Below are 19859 nucleotides of genomic sequence, written 5' to 3'. Positions count from 1 at the left end.
GTGAGGAGACCTGCAAAACATGCACTGTGTGGGGTCCTGAGGACCGAGTTTGAGAACCTGTGGTCTAATGTAAATAAAGATCAATGTGGTGGGGTGTAATGTGAATAAGGGGCAATACTGTTAGGAGTAATGTGGTACTATCATATGATGTAACGAGAATAAGAGACACTATTGCATGATATAATGTGAATAAAGTTGCAGTACTGTGTTGTGTCATTTCAACTGGGGGAATTATTGTGTTACCATGCCCCTTCCCAGCAAGAACATGCACTGTTTTGGGCTGGCACTAAATGCACATTTTTCCTATTTAAAATATAGGGGTAGGAGTGCCAAAATGGGTAATGGTGCTGGGAAAGGGGTGCATGGTTAGAGGCAGAACTAGCATCTGTGCAAGGGGGCATCAGCCAAAATGTAGCCTAGGGCATCATGTTGGTCAGGTACGGCTCTGGTAATACTGTACTGTTACTGTACTTTGCATTCAATAGAGATACTGTTTGCACACAGGTTTTACATTAATCCTTGGCAATGCTGCAGAAGTGTCTCATTAGGCAATCTAAAATATACCACGACTATGGGTAAGTAGGTAAGTTCTGTCACCATAAGCTGTCTGCTGTGTAAAGCAGATTTCCATCTGGGATTTGTGTGTTTGTAATAAGTAAAAAACATTTTACTGTACATTTAGTGTATACAGTATTTCTCCCCCATAACGTCACATCATACTATAGTTACCCCCATGTACTGTACCATACTGTATAATGGAATATTTATTGGAAAAGCATCAATATTAATGTACAAAAAAGTATTTATTACAACATCTGATTCCATGTACTGTACTTATCAAAATGTAGAGTACTCTTATTCAGGGCTTATAAAACTGAAAATAACTGTTCATACACATCAATAACATTACTACTGTATAATATTCTACATTAGCTTATGCAATAATCAGACAAAGGCAATTTTATAAACATTTTTAATAATGCACCAATTTAAAATTTTAAACAGAAAATACAGTACAGAACTACATATTTGTGGCTTGACCATTTCTTTCGACTATAACAGGTAATAGTTTATACAGGTGATTTATATAATTATTACAATGTTCAGGTGTGAGTACTTCTAGCCAAAATTTCTTTATCCCATCCAACAGCTGCTGTTTTGTTGTTGGCTTCGCAACACTCCTAATGTACCTCTTCAATTGAGCCCACACTAATTCGATTGGGTTCATGTCTGGTGATCTATATAAAAAAAATAAAAAGCGTATAGAAAAAATTAATGACATTACAGTAAATAGAGAAAATTAAACATACAATATTGTACTGTTTATTAAATAAAAAAATTAATTTACAGTACTAGAGTGCTATCCAAAATTTTACTTGTACACTGTTGAAAGAATACTCACTCTGGTGGTGTGCGTTCCCAATTCATACCTTTCTCTTCCATAAATTTGGCTGAGGCGGAGTGTTTAGGATCATTGTCTTGGGTAATATTTATTCACAAATGGCACCATACATCCCTCTACTATTGTTTCTTGGAAAAATTTCTTATCCATGATCCCTACAGAAATCAAAAAAAATGTTCATTAATAAGCAACTTATTTTATTGTGCAGTTACATATACTCTACAGTACAGCATGTATTTTTACAGAACACAGGCACAGAATAAAGTATAGTACTGTACCTTCGAAAAATAATAGGGGACCAGCTTCTAATCGTGATATGCCTCCCCATACATGGACTTTCAATGGATGCTTTGGGCATGGTTTTAATGATATGGTTACGTTTCCGGAATGACATTCTGGAAAACCGCTCAAGGGCAACAGACGATTCATCTGTGAAAATAACATCATGAAATGTTTCACCACTCTCAATCCATCGCCGTGCCTGTTCCACTCTCTTTTCTTTATTCACATCTCTTATCATGGGAGATATCTTGTGAAGAGCCAAAAATAATGAAATCAGATACGCTCTGCTCTTATCCCTGTTATAAGATCTGTCCCAGATGATGGTCATCGATTAACTAAGTAGTTTAATGTAGTTCAGTCATTCTCTTGGGTCCCGCCTAATAACTTTGTTGCAAGTTAAAAGCTGGAGGGGGTTTGTAGAAGTCTAGGTCCGCTGCAGCCATACCTAGCTTCCATCAGAACTACTTGCTATGTGTAAGTCTCTAGGCTTTATAACCCTGCAAGGATACGCTAACATTGTCTTACCAGATATTACATTCAGGGTCTGTGACGCTGGGTGCAGTAGTCATTCAGGATAACATAATTTATGTTATTCTAGACAACTGTACCCTTTCAGATGTAGAAACAAAGATGTAGGGGGTGGTTCAAACTGGCGCTGTGCAGCTCAGATGTAACAGATTTCGAATTAAATGTCACCACATTTAAATAAACAAACAAAACACAAGAAATTTGAAATACTGTCGTACACCACAAGCGCTAAGGTAAGTAGAATATCACCATAACATCCCTTTTGAGTTGCATGGAAGGTTCTTAGGTCTAAAATTGTGTCTCCAGTTCTAATCAATTGTATGTAAGGTCTCCAAACATAGTTGACATGAAAGACAGGATAACAAAAAACAACCAATGTGTGGTAAATGTTATCAACACTTAAGCAATAGAAAAAGAAATCAGACTCCTCTATAAAACTAGGGTGGATCCAAAGCGTACCCCACTCACACTCTAAAGAGGAGGCATTAATCGCATCACGGTTTCTTTATGTGGTTAACCTTTCAATTTCTTATAACACCCAGTGTGATGAATAGGGAATTCAGCTCAACACCTCAATCGTTTGTTGTGGATTCCCAATGGAGGCAGATGATGCGTACCCCAACACTCACACTCAAACGGTTGATGTAAAACACATAAAGGTATCTTTCTCTCCTAGGGGATAATAGTAGTCTGTAATGGCGTACCACAACTCACAGTTTGGACTGCTGTACACCTCCTATCAAGGTATCTTTAGGTCCTGGACAGAGATTTCAGTTTGCGGTTTTGGCTTTGTTCATGGAAACTCCCAATGTGCATCATATGAAAAAAGAAAACAAGCAAACCAATGTGTAGTAGGTTTTGCGAATCTTAAATGCAATGTGTAAATAAATCTGAGGCAGATAGGTTCAATGCGTACCCCACTCACATATAAAATGGGGGTTCTAAATAATAGCGGTATCTTTGGGGAGATTCTATTTGATGGTACAGTATATACTGGACTCAAATAAACCACAGATGTAATTCCACTAGAAGGTAATTGTGTGCGTACCCCAACACTCACACTCGGGGAGCTGATAAAAAGCCCATAAAGGTATCTTTAACTTCACAAAGTGGGGGTGATCAGTCAATATGGCGTACCCCAACTCACAATTCGATGTGCTGTGTATCTCCCATCAAGGTATCTTTAGGTTCCAGGTGGGAAATATGGCTTGTAGTTCGGACCATGTAGTTATCCGCACACGCCAAAATTGAAAAAAAATATTGGCACTCACAATGGAGTAAGAAGGAAGGTTTACAAATATTTATTTAACAATACACGGGGGGAAAAAATTTGAGGAAAGTGTATGAAAAAGATCATACAGCATTACATGGACCAAACCATAAAAGTGGCAAAGAGAAATAAAATCCTCCTTTTTAAATAAAACCAAAATTTAAAAAAATAGATAAAATCCAGATGGTATGCTACTCACACTCCTTTTTGTCGACGCGTTTCAGCCCTAAACTGGGCCTTTATCAAGACATCTGAGATACTGATAACAGGAACATTTATTTATTATAATCAACCACCCTAAAAGCTGTATACACTTCCCACTCACTACGTCTTTCACACTATGTCAAAGGTGAAAGAAAACTTGTAACTTAACGTGAGACTTTATTTCTAACTGGTGCCTATATGTCTGCAAAGCACTAATCCTAATAAAAAGTATGTACAGTATATAAAGCAATGAGGTCATACACATACAAAATGGAGTTAAACATGGACAAAATGGCATCTAAAAGTGGTTAAAAATAACACCCCGTACAATAACCCATACGGTGAAACAGAACAGCATACATTGTTCCTGTAGAAATACCCAGCACTCATAGCCCTGCTGGTCAGAGAAGGAATCCCAGTACTGAGAGGAGCTGCTGGAACTCTCTACTAGTCCCAGCACCTGCATGAGCAGAACAGCTGTATATTACAGAGCTCAGTAATGGCAGTCCCACGGTCATTGGCTATTGTTATACTGCAGCTCTAGTTCCTAACACAGAGACCTTCCCAAGGGGAAAAGTACCTCCACTTCCACTTGTCTGACCTCTCCTGTCTTTATCAACAGTCATTTATATAAAACACTTGTCACATTCAGAAAATAAATATTGGTTTCCATTGAATTCATACAGTTGTGATAAGTTACATTAGTTATGATACACAAGCTGCATTCAGGCCCTCAGAGTGACTCTGCATGTGATTACTGAGTGTTTCCTTTCTAGTAAACCACTTGCTACATTCAGAACATGTAAATGGTTTCTCTCCTGTGTGACTCCTCTGATGTATAATTAGAAGTGATTTCCTGGAAAAACATTTGCTGCATTCAGAACATGTAAATGGTTTCTCTCCTGTGTGACTCCTCTGATGTATAACAAGATGCGACTTCTGGGAAAAACACTTCCTACATTCAGAACATTCAAATGGTTTCTCTCCTGTGTGACTCCTCTGATGTATAACAAGCTCTGACTTCAGGGAAAAACACTTCTTACATTCAGAACATGTAAATGGTTTCTCTCCTGTGTGACTCCTCTGATGTATAACAAGATGTGACTTCCGGGAAAAACACTTGCTACATTCAGAACATATAAATGGTTTCTCTCCTGTGTGACTCCTCTGATGTATAACAAGATTTGACTTATGGGAAAAACATTTGCTGCACTCAGAACATATAAATGATTTCTCTCCTGTGTGACTCCTCTGATGTCGAATAAGAAATGACTTATGGGAAAAACACTTGCTACATTCAGAACATTTAAATGGTTTCTCTCCTGTGTGAATCCTCTGATGTATAACAAGATATGACTTCCTGGCAAAACATTTGCTGCATTCAGAACATATAATTGTGTTTTCTCCTGTGTGACTCCTGTGATGTATAACAAGCTCTGACTTCTGGGAAAAACACTTGCTGCATTCAGAACATTCAAATGGTTTTTCTCCTGTGTGAACTCTCTGATGTATAACAAGCTCTGACTTCTGGGAAAAACACTTGCTGCATTCAGAACATTCAAATGGTTTCTCTCCTGTGTGACTCCTCTGATGTCTGATAAGCTGCGATTTATATGTAAAGCTTCTGTCACACTCCGAGCACATATGTGGTTTCTCTCCTGTGTGACTCTTCTGATGTCTGATAAGATGTGATTTACATGTAAAGCGTCTGTCACACTCCGAGCACAGATGTTGTTTCTCTCCTGTGTGACTCCTCTGATGTATAACAAGATGTGACTTCTGGGAGAAACACTTGCTGCATTCAGAACAAATAAATGGTTTCTCTTCTGTGTGACTCCTCTGATGTATAAGAAGACATGACTTCTGGGAAAAACACTTGCTGCATTCAGAACATATAAATGGTCTTTCTCCCGTGTGACTCCTCTGATGTATGATAAGTTTTGATTTGCATGTAAAGCTTCTGTCACACTCAGAACACAGATGTGGTCTCTCTCCTGTGAGACTCATCATGTAATGGATAAAAACTTCTATCCATAAAATGAAAATCGTTTCTTTGAACCATTCAGAAGCTAAAGAAGAAATTATATCTTTAGTTTTCTAGATCAGGGAACAAGATCGTTTCCCGTTTCTTTCTGCAGCCTTGTCTTCTATTCTTAGTGGGACTCCAGCTCCTTAAGTTACCTGTAAAAAAATAGAAAAATAAAATCTGTTATTTAATAGCCTGAAGATCACCATTGTAATCAGTTGCAGTGTTATATTGTATAAGGAACATGATGTATCTTTATGTATGTTGCCTAATTGCTGGGCTCCCATTTCCAGTCAGGTGTGCAGTACAGAGACCCCTTTCCTCCTGCCACAGATACAACTTATGTATATAAAACAAATCAAATTATAATAAATGATGTTATCAATTTGGAATGAAATGACAGGCAGTATCCAATTAGCTGCAGTATATTGATAACTTATCACAAATGCAATCATTTGGTATCGTGTTAGTGGCGATAAGTTATTATTGATAAGTCTCCACAGGGTTTATTGTGCATTTCTCTTCACCATCTTTGAGCTGGTGGTAAGTAATGAAAAATACATATTAAAAATGTTGCCATTTGGTTCTGAATCCCTGGTACATCCCTCTGAATGACTAATGAGGCACTTAGAAGTTTTTAATTATTTTTATTAGGTTTCCTCTTTTTTTTTTAAAGTTCCCTAAAATTACCCAAATATATACTTATACCCATTTTTATATACCCCAAATTTAATTAGAGCACTTATTTTGCTGAAAAAATTGCTTTATATAATCTTAATGCATTTTTTTTTTAAAATGCATATAACAGAAATTTGACCTAATTTAATGACAGTAAATATTTTTATTATGGCCACTAATAGACGTCTACAGTGTTTTCCTAAGTTAGTTTGATTTTTTTGGGGGGTACAGGCAGAATTCCTCACTTTCTCCAAATCCAGCTAGAATTATCACGCGTTTCCTGTTATTGCCATTTTGGAGTAGTATAGGTATGATAAATGGGAGCGCGCAGGCTGCGATAACAGGATTTAGGAGGTAGGTGTGATAACATTAGCTGCGATCTCAGATTGTGTTATCAAGGCTAATTGGATACCCCCCTTGGTAAGAACTCTGATCCCTCCCCCCAGTGTCAGAGATGCACAGGAGTGAGCGGACAGTGGGGAAGGGAGGAGAGGTGTGGAGAAAGGGTTTCATACAAAATCTATTTAATGATATTCTGACCTCCTGTAAAAAGCATAGATAGGTGATATATGCTACAAATCTGGCCATACCTCCCATCAGCTGATGCACCAGGATGCTGCCTCTTTCTCTGCACAAGTCATGGAAATGGGGATAATGTGACACACTACAATCATTCTGAGCAGCGTGTGTAGAGGAAACAGCAGCATTCCAGGATCTGTAACCTGAGCAACCAGTATATAAGAGCACATAGATGTCTATGTAAGAGACACGGGTAGGTTTGGTGCTTGTATTCATGACAAAGAAAATCCGAATTTTCTTATGTACTTTCCAGAAAATCTGTTTCTCATTGTCAAACTGGGGGACATGGCTTACACTGGGCATAGAGTTGGGTACTTGGAGAAAGCAATTACTTAAACCTAATTGATGCTCTCTCCCCTATATACCCCTCCTACATCAAGTAGGACACCAGTTGTTTCACTAACAAAGCCCTAATGGAGACACCACATTCAAATTAAAAAAACAGAAACAAGACAACAACAATATAATCATAAGGGAGGGAAGGCAGTTTACCCAGATGGACTATGAGAAACAGATGTAACAGTCATTATACAAAACCCCTACATCCAATCAGAGGGGCAACTGCTTACACAAATATACTGATTTCTCTACCTCCATTCAGGGGGCAACTGCTTACACAAAAAAAATCCTGATTTCTCTACCTCCAATCAGGGGGGCAACTGCTTACACTAGTATTTCCTGCAGCGAGCTTATAAAGGGTGTGAATGCTTTGGAATTACCATGAGCAACACTCAACACCCAAAACGGGCATCCCAAGACACAAAAGGTTTTGAGAATCTGTAAAATGTCATAAACGTGTGCAGGGAAGACCAGCTCGCTGCCTTGCTAAGCAGTCTGATCAATATAGATTGCTAAGGGGTGTATCACATGCAGGAGATGAAATGGGCTCGCAGAACTAGAAGAACTGGAATGCTGAGAAGCCAGCAGGATAAGTTCCTGATTTAAATGAAACATAGACACTAAGGGGGGAATTCAAAGTTGAACGTAGATGTGCTAAATTTAGCACTTGTACGATCATTTACTCTGACATGCCCAGCACAAGGCAAGTCTGCCGTGCATGTGGGGGTCAACCCACCCCGCACAGGTATAAAGGTATGGCACAGCGGTGATGCTTATGTACCTGATTAGTAGCTCCCTGCCAGCATAGCTCCTGTGCAGCGGCAGGGAGCTACCCACCGCGCTTTGGGTCGCAGCAGCTGCGTGACATCACGCAGCCACCACGGCCCGCCCCCCCCCAAATGGTCCGGACACACCTCCGTTGTCCAGACCACACCCCACCAACTCAAGGAAAATAAGTGGTTTACAGAGTGCGCAACAAGATCCAGAAGTCAGCCCAGCAAAGATATAAAGAAGTTTCACCTACTGCAAAACATTCACAGTTCTAGGATATAATATTCTCCACTAAGGCGCCTTCCAAATGTAACAAGTCATATTACTAATGCTTGTTCTCTTCAATCTTATACTTGTATTTCACAACCTATAGACTGTGTGTTTGTGTTCACCATCAGGTAAAAACATCAAATACCACTCATGTAAAAGAGAAAAAAACACAATAGTGTAGAAATCCTTTTCATAGAATATCCAATATGTTTAACACATCTCACTCACAAAGTTCCCAGAAATTTCAGGCATATCAAGGTATCTTTATGTTCAAGATTTCCTCAAATAGACTCCACAAGAAATCCAAAATGGACCCAGCTTTCTTTGTGCTTTCAACCTGTAGGATATGTGTCAGAGTTGCCTCCGATACACATACAGCAGAAAGAGAGACCGATAGTGCAATATTCCCTTATACAAATAGGTTTTTTATTTTTACATAAATGCACTCGCATGGTAAAGTAGAATAACAAGCATATCATATGTCTTTATCCTGCAATTCCCAAGAGGACACCACACTGGATTGCTGGGATGGTTGTTTACAGCAAGGTAAGTACGAGTCCCAGTTACCCACAGCTCAGCCTTCCAGGCAGTGTACAAACGGTGTGCAGGAATCCATCAGGATACAGAGGACATGATCCCGCTTAACGCGTTACGGATTTAACCTTTTTCCAAAGCAGATAGTGCCCATGTAGCAATAGACCTCCCTTATATACCCCCGCAATTCATAAAAAACAAAGTCAGCTGTGGAACAGTTCGTTAGAACATTCAAAACATCGCTCTTCCGATATCGTCACCTCCGGTCATGTGGTCTGCGTCTTCACAGGAACTCCCATCAAGCTCTCACACACTGCACTTGCCGCTTGCGGCTCAAATGCGTTCCATATAGATAATCGTAACTTCCGGTCATGTGGGTCGCTATATCAATGAATTTCCACCAAGTCGCTGTGTGTTGTAATACTAATTTGCGGGTCAAGTGCGCTCCATATGGTCAGTCTCCATGACTTATATACATTTATCGACCACTTTCCGGAAGTCATCATAATTTATATTGTATAGCAACAATTGAATATCATAAGAGGCATATAAGAAAGATAAAAGATATAAAAATAAATAACAATAAAAATATAAAAAAATATATTCACCCCCTCCCGCGAATGCCTCTGCCTGTCATACAGGCAGATGCGATAGCATCTCACTGGGCTCCCGGGGTGTGCACGCGCAGTACGGCCATTGTGCATGCACACTCCACAAAGTAATTCAGACTGCGATCGCTGCCGCTGTAGCGATACAGTCTTAATTACCCCCTAATTCTACTGGAGAGTCCAAATTTAAGTCTTAAAGGGTAATATAACATGGTTGCATATGAAAAAAAAACCCTGGATAAAGGTCTGAAACTCCAAAATGGAGGCCAGTTTCCAGTGAAAGGGGATAAAATGGGCTGTGAATTGACACATAATAAGCCCCTCATCAAAGCCATCCTGATCTGGGGCTCAGAGACTCCGCTGTAGTCACACCAGATAGTGTATGTCTTCCACACTGAGTGATAGATCCCAGCCTTTGTAGGCTTTCAAGCTCTAAGCATAGTCTAAATGATTGAACAAAAAAGACCACTTAATGATCATGGCTTCAAGTGTCATCCTATCAAAGCAGTGTGACTCAAACCAGGGTAAGGAAATTTTCCTAGGAGGGTGTATTCACAGAGGAAGATGCACAGGTGGTTCTGTTAGCAAAGACCTAAGAACCACCTAAAAATAAATCATAGAATTTAAATATTTTACTCCTTAAAATAGCTGTTTGTGGGGGCGTGGCCTAGCAAGCTAACCAAACGGACATGGACTCCAGAAGGTCCTGCTAGACCCAGACATACTACGGGTTTTAGTCATTATTGGGGGCTCCCTCTACCACCACTGTCTCCTGATACCACCCCCCAGCTTGTGTGATAGAGGGGGATGCAGCCATGGAGCCGGAGGACTCTTATTAGGGTCCTTGCGGGTTGTTGCCTTCCCTTCACAATGCAGCTGGGGGCTGCAGTTGGCCCTATGTCACAGATTCGGTTCTCGGCATAGCGGAACACCCTCACCACGGAGATAGGGAGCAGTGGCATCCACACTTGCAACGGGAGCTGCGGCAGTGCCTGTGACATCTTTCCCTGAGTCCCGGCGACAGAAGTTGGTGCACTCCGCGCTGGGCGGCGGCCGTGGCAGCTCTGGACAGCTGGTGAGTTCTCCCTCCCGCCTGTCTGATATTTGGGGCTCAGAGAGCCTGCAACAAGCACAGCACATCTACCCCTCCTGGGACCTACCCACAACTGTGGCAGCATACTGAGCAGCACCAGCGGGTCAGGCAGCTCCCTCCATCACCCGGCGAATGTGACCTCCATCCATCCAGTGCTGAGACCAGGGGCTAGAGTTTATAGGAGACCCGGCCGTGAGCTCCAGGAGCGGAGTGCGGCCACAGTGGAACCCGCGGAATAGCCTGCAGACACCTGCCTCACCCATTTTGCAGTGGTCTCTCGCCCCGGGTCCCCCTGACATCACAGGACTATAATACAACCCTCTCTCTACACCCAGGACTGTCAGGTGAATTCTGTAGCAGACATTTTACATTTACACCAGCATCATACAGTTGTCCTATCCTGCATAGTGCCAGTGCATTTATAGGGCAGCCTGCCCTGTTTATGCCATCTCCACACTCCTGCCTGGGCCTCCTATACATCTGTCCTCTGTGCCATAGCTCACTCCGCTGTGAACTTCCTCCTATACAGCTTTGAGGTTGGAATCCCCTGCCCTCACTGCTGTTTCTCTATTGAGAAGTGGATGCCATTCACTCCGCTGTTGCTCTGACAGGATGTAATCACCTTTAAAAATGTGTCCTCACCGTGTCTCCCTGCAATAATATTAGCCAACACATCTACACACATGGCATAGAAGCTATCTGCCGTTCTGAGGCCCCCACTGAACTCACCTTTCTACTAGTGTTATTTTTTCTTTTGACGGTACTACATTATGCCTCCAAAAAAGCATAAAGTCTCCAAATCAATTTCTGAAGTCGCCTTTTTTAAGCCTTCTCCTTATCGTAACACGTCTCAGGGGACTGGAGTCCTTGCCACCGAATCAGGCCCTTTGCCTAAGCCTTCCTCATCCATGACAGCCTTATCCTCACCTCATAACCCCCCCCCCCCTCCTCGCCAAGTCTGGAGGACAGAGAAGCCTTAACGGTGGGCAACATGAAGCTTTTGTTACACCAGTTTAAAGACAAAGTGGCATCTGAATTTTGTACTTTGTTGCAGTCTTCCCAAAGCTCTATTGAGGATTTAGGCAAGAGGACCGGACACCTGGAAAAGAAGATGGGTAAGGTAGTGGGATCTCATAATACCCTTATCGACTCTCATGATACCCTTGAGGGAGAAGTGCCAGCTTTGCGGGATAAAGTGGCAGATTTAGAAGACCGCTCATGCAGAAACAACCCACAAAAAAGGCAGACGTTGCGATACTAATTTCCCTAAGCTGTTCTTTCAACCTAGAATCCCAAATAGTAGACCCCGAAGGTTGGTACCTCATATTATTAGGACAGCTTGAAAACACTATGGTCACCTTGGTCTCTCACTATGCACCAAATTCTGATCAACTTCCGTTTTGCAGGAAATTATGCTCCTTAATACAGAACCATGCTAAAGGGGCCATTATAATATTGGGAGATTTCAACTTGGTTGTTGACCCCTATATGGGTAGATCTCGCCCCACTAGAAGTACTTTAACTAGGACTAGGATCACCTCAGAAAAGAACTCTGGATTTCGCCATTTACTTGGAGAGTATGATCTCTATGATGCGTGGAGGACTAAACATCCTACGGTTAGGGACTATTCTTTTTACTCACATGTCCACTCCTCGTACTCTAGAATTGACCTTGTCTTGACTGGTAATGAGTCGTTATCGACGATTAGGAAAATAATCATATTGCCGATGACCTGGTCCGACCACTCCCCACTATTGGTAGTATGGGACCTAGGAGCTCGTAAAGTATCTCCAGGTACCTGGAAGCTAGGGAATTTCTTACTAAGTCATCCAGAAGCCTTTCTTGCCATACAACATTCTATACAGATATATCTAGATACTAACAAGCCGGAGGATACCTCGATCTTTAATAACTGGTCCTCCTTTAAAGCGGTAGTACGGGGGTCAGCCAATCAGGCAGCTTCACGGCTTAAACATTCTCAAAATGCTGAACGATTGTTGGCTGAAAGTGAAGCTGCCAAACTTGAAATGACGCAAAAGGCTAATCCCCAAAATAGAAATGTTTTTAAGCTTTTGCTTGCCGCAAGGGAGAAGGTGAATGTTTTCTCTCTTCGGGACGTGCAACGCAATTTTGCATGACTGTACCAGAGATTTTATGTATTTGGAAATAAGGCGGGTCGACTTTTGGCCCGGAAATTACGAGGTAGGCGAGCTAAGGCCAGAATTCATTATATTTGTTCCTCTACGGCAGTGTTTCCCAACCTCGGTCCTCAAGGCACACTAACAGTCCTGGTTTTAGTGAAGGCCAGGCTTGAACACAGGTGACTTAATTAGTACCTCAGTTATTTTGATTTAATCATCTGTGCTGAAGTCTGGATATCACTAAAACGTGCACTGTTGGTGTCCCTTGAGGACCGCGGTTGGGAATGCTTGCTCTACAGGCTCCAGAGTATGTGACCCTTATGATATAGCAAACACCTTTGCAGAGTATTACTCCCAACTTTACAATTTATAGTTGGATCCGGCTACTCCTCAGCCCATGGAGGCTTAAATCCAGTCCTTTTTGAATAAACTTTCCCTCCCGATGCTGGACTCCGCGGCCTGCCTGTCACTCAGCTCCCCTTGGGCTATAACTGATCTAGATGCAGCTATTGGTGATCTCCTGCGAGATAAAGCACCTGGCCTGATGGATTTCCATCCAATTTCTATAAAACTTATAAAGCGGATTTGGCACCAGAGCTGTTGACCATCTTTAACGAGGCATCCGATGTTGGGACGTTCGCGAGGGAGATGCTTGAAGCACAAATAGTTGCTATCCATAAACCAGGTAAACCTCCCACATCTGTCCAAAATTACCATCCTATAGCTCTGTTAAACACAGACAAAGCTTTTTGCGAAGCTTATCGCTAATCGCCCCTGTCCCTTATTACCTTCCCACATAGCTGATCAGGTTGGTTTTGTCCCAGGCAGGCAGGCCCCAGACAACACTCGGAAAGTTTACAACGTCATGGAGTATTGTAATGCTCATAAAATGCCCCTATTGATCCTTTCGTTGGATGCCGAAAAGGCATTCGACAGACTCCATTGGGGTTATCGGAGATCTGTTCTACATAAATTTGTAATCTTTGGAAGGTTTTTGGACTATTTTTGCCTTGTACCCCACTCCTTCTGCAAGGGTGTTTGTTAATGGGTGTCTGTCAGGTAGGTTTGATATATTGAACGGCACTAGACAAGGTTGCCCCTAGTCACCCCTCATTTTTGCTCTAGCTATTGAGCCCCTGGCCGAGACCATTAGAACTGATGCGACAGTTACAGGTCCCGAGATAGGAGGATTGAATCACAAGATCAACCTTTTCGCAGAGGACATCTTGCTCTGTTTGACCATCCCTGACTCCTCCCTTCCCGCCCTCCATACTATACTGGATATATATTCCAGAATATCTTACTATAAATTAAATACTTCCACAACGGAAGCTCTACCGCTCCATACCCCGCTGCATGCACTGGCTTTACTCAAGGACAGATACAGATATGCTTGGCAAGTGAGATCTATTAAGTATTTGGGTATTCATCTTTCACTAGACACGGATTTGTATGATTGCAATTATGCACCTTTGAAAAATTAATTAAAGAATGGTCCCTCCATGAAATCTCTTGGCTAGGGCATATTTCTGCAACTAAGATGGTATTGCTACCTAATCCCCTCTACTTGTTTCGGGCTATTCCACGTAGCTTCCCCAAACGTCTCAGTGTCAGAGCTAATAAAATTGTCTCACTTTATTTGGAAGGGGTCTAAACCCCGCATAGCTAGGCAGGTTTTGACTTTACCCAAGAATTTTGGTGGTGTAGCCTACCCTGGCTTGGAGGCATACCACTCCCCTGTCTTCTAGACCAGGCTAGGGACTGGTTTGCTATGCACCACCCCAAACCTTGGGTACTTATTGAATGATTTTTTGTGATATTGATTAACATAATAGATCTCTTCCTGCTGCCTATCCACGGCGTTCCAAAATTACAAGGCCCTGGAGAAGCAGTTAGATGTACTTTAAAGCTCTGGCATTTAGTGGTAACGTCTGACCCCACTATTTCGCTGCCAGCAGCTGATCTTTCTGTTAGAACTATTGCCTGTACTATTCCCAATCTCACGCTGGACGCTTGGATAGATGCTGGAATTGTGAATTTGAAGGATCTCTGCTCTGAAGCAGGTTTAGTACCTTTCTCTCGCCTACAATCCCATTTTGATATACCGAAACAGGATTTCTTTAAGTACTTACAAATACGGCACTGGCTCCATTCTTGTACTAGTAAGTTTGGAAGTCCCTCTCCCCTCCCTGCTCCTCTATATTCTAGGTTGTCTTCCCCTGGACATAGGGGGTGGGATGTCTAGATGGTATCAGTACATTGTCCTTCTGACTAAAACCAGTAATATACCTTCGCAGATTAAATGGGAAAGAGACCTCACTATAGTTCTCCGAGAGGAGGAGTGGGACACTATTTCCTTAATGTGTTTCAAGATTTCTAAATGTCTCCAACATTCCAAAATGTTTTATAAATTATGCCACAGGGCGTTCTTCACTCCACAACGGCTTCATAGTATTTGGCCCTCGATATCCCAACTCTGCTGGAGAAATTGTGGACATGTGGGCACTATCTTACACATTTTTTGGGAATGCTTGATCCTGGGACCGTTGTGGACGGAAGTGTTCACTCTTTTGTGGGAAGTGCTGGGTGTGGAGGTGCCATTGGACCCAGTGTTTGCCTTATTTCACTATTCAACATATACCCTACTGAACTGCTGGTCACATCTTACTATCCACTAAGGCAGCAATAGGTCAATTGTGGAAATCGCAGTCAATACCCACCATCCAGACTATCATTAATAATTATCAAAGGAGGGCAACTAAAATGGTGCATGGCCCACATCACAAAACATACCCAGAAAGACTAAGAAATCTCAATATGTATAGTTTGGAGCAGAGCAGGGAAAGGGGGGACATGATAGAAACTTTCAAATATATGAAGGGTTTTAACAAAGTCCAGGAGGGAAACATTCTCCAAATGAAGAGAAGCAATAGGACACGAGGACATGCACTGAGACTGGAGGGGGGGGAGGTTCAGGGGAAATTTGCGGAAAAATTATTTCACAGAAAGGGTAGTGGACAAGTGGAATAGCCTCCCATCAGAGGTGGTAGAGGCTAAGACAGTAGAGCAATTTAAACATGCATGGGATAGATATAAGGATATCCTTACAAAGAAATAAGGATCAAATAAGGTTAGTGATAAAAAAAAAAAAAAAAAAAGGGCAGACTAGATGGGCAAGTGGTTCTTATCTGCCGACAAATTCTATGTTTCTATGTTTCTATGTAATAATACCCACAAGCATTTCTTATTCGAAACAGCAGGGGGGGTGTACTCTATATCGCCTCCCTCAATTCATAGGAATTGGTTGAAATGGAGGGAATTCCGGGTAAGGCAGGGACATGCTATGACTATTAGTGACTCCACAGATTTGTTACTTTTAAAGTCCCCACAATCTGATACTAACCAATTGTAACAGTTATTTCTCTTCTACCCCTATGTACCAATACCTGTATATGCCGTTCCCATGGACACATATAATGTAGTACTAGGTGCTTCATCGCGCCCTACGGGCGCTCTTCACACCATCGCAAGGGGCTACGCCCCCTTAACCCTTGCATGCCTTTCTGGGGTTCAATATTTGTATTATATAGAGTATTACCTGCATTCCTTTGTTAGTGGTTAAATATTGCACAATGAAAGGGCGTGCGATGGTGAAGGAGGCGCATCCCCTTGCGACGGCGTGAACAGCACCTGCAGGGCACAATGTACAGATTGTAGCAGGTGCGGGGGGGGGCTGTGGATGGGGGAGGGTGTCTGTAGATGCTGCGGGTAGAGGGGGGGTGGAAGCGGGGGGGCCCGGATGGGGAAGGGAAGGGTCGGGAGATGCTGGGGGTGGGGGAGGGGCAGAGGAGTGGGGGCTGCAGATGGGGGATGGGGTCCCGAGGCACTGCCAGTGGGGGAAGGGCAGGGGTGCCAAGGGTGGGAGAGGGGCAGGTGCGGGGATGTTGCGGATGGGTGAAGGGTTCCGGAGGTGCTGTGGGATGGGAAGGGGCGGGGGTGGGGTAGGGGGTCCGGAGGTGCCGTGAGTAGGGGAGGGGCAGGTACAGGTGGTGCGGCAGATGGGGAAGGGGGTCCGGAGGAGCTGCAGGTGGTGGAGGGGCAGGTGGGGGAGGGGTGGATGAGGGGGGCACCGCGGATGGAGGAGGGAGTCTGCAGATGCTGCGGGTGGAGGGGGGCAGGTGTGGGGGGAGACATATATGGGGGGTGGATGGTGGAGGGGGTCTGGAGGTGCTGTGGGTGGTGGAGGGGCAGAGGAGTGGAAGCCGCGGGTGGTGTAGGGGGTCTGGAGGCACAGCGTGTGGGGGAGGGGTGAGGTGCCGCATGTGGTAGAGGGGAAGGTGCGGAGGTGTGGTGCATTGGGGAGGAGTCTGGAGGCGCTACGGGTACTGTACCTGCCAAAAAGGTAGTTGGAGGGTATGCAGTAACAGGGCCAGGACAGGGGTGACAGGGTCAGGACAGGGGTGACGGGGCCAGGACAGGGGTGACAGGGTCAGAATATGGGTGACAGGGTCAAAACAGGGGTGACATGGCCAGGACAGGGGTGACGGGGCCAGAACAGGGGCGACGGGGCCAGGACAGAAATTACAGGGACAGGATAGGGGTGACATGGCCATGGTAGGGGCGGCAGGACCAGGACAGGGGTGACAGAGCCAGTATAGGGTTTACAGGGCAAACACAGGGGTGACAGGGCCTGGATAGGGGTGACAGGGCCAGGATAAGGGTGACAGGGCCAGTATAACGGTGACAGGGCCAGGATAACGGTGACAGGGACATGACAGAACACAGGGCACGGGAGAGATTGGTATTAGGGACAGAACAGTGGTGACAGACAGATGTGTCTTACCGGAGTTACTGCTGCTGGCTGCTGCTGTTCCACTCCAACCTGTTGGGATCTTCTGCTGGTGGAGACTTGGCATGGCTGACTCTCTCAGGCTGGAGTCCTGCTTCCTCTGCCTGTCCGCATCCCTCCCCCCCTCCTCAGTCACACACCGCAGACCTTGAGCAGCTGCCGGGCACTGTGGTAAGGGGAGACTGGGAGTGACTGGTTAGCCCCCAGGAGATGCTGTGGCTGGAGGGAGGAGGGGGTCGGAGCCTGCAAGCAGCGTGGACTTCTGCAGCGCTGCCTGCCAGCTAAAGTGTGTGAAGGAGCTGGGCGCACCTCACTGCGGGCGGCAGCACTACAGCTAGCGGTGGGGTTGCCGGGGCTGGAGATAACAGAGGCAGTACGGAACCTGCACAGCGGCAGGTGCCCCACAAAACTGTAGCTAAGAAGCGTGGAGTGTGCCAGAAAGTGACGCTCCTCCGCCCCAGAGAGACCCTGCTGAGTATGCTGATGTGGGGGGTCAAGCACACAGTGAGCCGGTGCCCATGTGTCTGTACGGCATACCCCCTCACACACCCCCACACCTCCCAACCGTCCCGATTTTCGAGGGACAGTCCCATTTTTTAGGGTCTGTCCCACCCGTGGGCCACAGTGTCCCGCGGTGGTGGTGGTGGTGTTGAGGGAGGGGGGGGCAGTTGGGAAGCTCCTGTACTCTCTGTTTTGCTTAGAGCAGCGGTGAATTTAGTGGAGACAGAGGGAGAGGGGGCATCAGGGGGTACGGATTAAGGGGGGTTCCAGCAGCAGAGCCGGATTAAGGGGGGCAGGGGGTACGTACCATGGGCCCCACAGTTTTATGTGGCCCCCTGGCTGGAGTAGCTCTGTCCCAGCTCAGAAGCTCCCCCGTCCTGCCAGCAACAACGGCAGCATTGTGCTACAGTCAGCACACGCTGCTGCGTGTTGGCAGGTCTGTGGTGTTGCAGGGAGGCAGCAGTCTCCCTGCTTTCTTCTGCCTGTGCAGGTGTGTAGGGGGGAGCGACCACCCCCTCTGGATTTACCTCTAGCTGAGGGGCCAAAATTCCATAAAAAAAAAAAATCCTGGAATTTGCATAAGGGGGCGTGGCTTTGTGGGCGCGATTAGACCACGCCCCAAACCCACAGCAGGCACAGCAATGAGATAGGGCCCCTTGTCTTAAGTGCCCTGGGCCCCCCAGACTCATAATCTGCCCCTGGGGGCATGCCAGCAGCTCACAGAGCGCTGGGCATGCCCCCTCACTGACGAAAACGGGGCCCTCCTGTGAAGCCACGCCCCTCTCGTTGACCACGCCCCCTTTTCGCCGTGTGGTGTTTTGTGTGTGTGTGTGTGTGTGTCCCTCCTTCTGTCTGAAGAGAGCTGGGAGGTATGCACCCCTGCTTGTGCCATGTACATACTATTTGCTTCTGCTGCTGGTCTCCTATAGATTTGCCCAGTTCTGTGACTCATTTGAATAACTCCACCCACCACTGTAACTCCGCCCAGCGTTACAGCACAGAGTCACAGATTAAGGCAAATATATAGGAGATTTTACCTCTATTTGTTTCCCCTTCTGTGTCACTGTATAGTACTTTTTCTTCTGATCCTCCTATTTGCATTATTTGCTGTTCTTTCATTTTTGTTTTTCTGTTTTGTTTTTTTGTTTGATGCCAAGGTTATGAGTACACAGTTGGCGAATTGAGCACTCTGCTCCAGTGCTATTGTGTTATGTAAATTTCCGCTGTTTACTCAATTCTGTTATCTTATGTACAATTTCTGTAAGTACTTTTATTCTTGGTTCCTGTGTATCTGGAACTTAATAAAAACATTATTTAAAAAGAAAAAAATAGTCGTTTGCATATATAACCACTGGACCAGCTCATGACATTCACTCCACAATTAAATTCAAGTTTTGTTCTTCCCAACACTGTTGCAAAATTTCCCTCAAATGTGCTGCACTTGCAGATTGCTTTTCTTTCACCCTTTGTCCTGTTTATCACAAACCAGCTCAATGGGGTTAAAGTCTGGAGATTGTGTTGGCTTTTACCCGATTTCAACCCTACAACTGCAATGTTCTTTTCCATGAGTTAGTTCTGAAATAACCTGGAGGCATATATTGGGGCATTATCTTGCTGTAGGAAGAACCCATGACCAACTAATTGTAGACCAGAGGGTATTGCATTGAATTGCAAAATGCTGTGATAGTCCTTATGGTTCAGGGTACCAGTCCCTCTGTGAAAGTCACCATCTAAGGATCCAGATCACAATGTGTTTTCCAGTCTCTAAAAGACATTTAGTAGA

At 44.4% G+C, this 19859-nt stretch overlaps 1 protein-coding gene across 2 annotated transcripts in view; it reads right to left on the bottom strand.

Annotated features, from left to right (window-relative positions):
- Positions 1-957: 957 nt before the first annotated feature.
- The window catches only part of LOC134936077 (zinc finger protein 84-like), a 37133-nt gene continuing 18231 nt past the window's right edge, over positions 958-19859 (bottom strand). The window contains exons 2-4 of one of the 2 annotated variants that reach the window (XM_063930984.1): positions 1681-5867; positions 1403-1557; positions 958-1238 (exon numbers count right to left, since the gene is read on the bottom strand). In XM_063930984.1, coding sequence (XP_063787054.1) covers positions 4392-5696 — 1305 coding nt within the window. In that variant the 5' untranslated portion in view covers positions 5697-5867 and the 3' untranslated portion in view covers positions 958-1238; positions 1403-1557; positions 1681-4391. The remainder of the gene's footprint in view (positions 1239-1402; positions 1558-1680; positions 5868-19859) is intronic. The other variant, XM_063930985.1, reaches the window with a different exon arrangement.

Source organism: Pseudophryne corroboree, chromosome 6 (genome assembly GCF_028390025.1).
Source record: "Pseudophryne corroboree isolate aPseCor3 chromosome 6, aPseCor3.hap2, whole genome shotgun sequence".
Classification (NCBI taxonomy): Eukaryota; Metazoa; Chordata; class Amphibia; order Anura; family Myobatrachidae; genus Pseudophryne; species Pseudophryne corroboree.
Note: the sequence above shows the minus strand (reverse complement) of the source record. Positions and strands in the feature narration are given on the sequence as shown.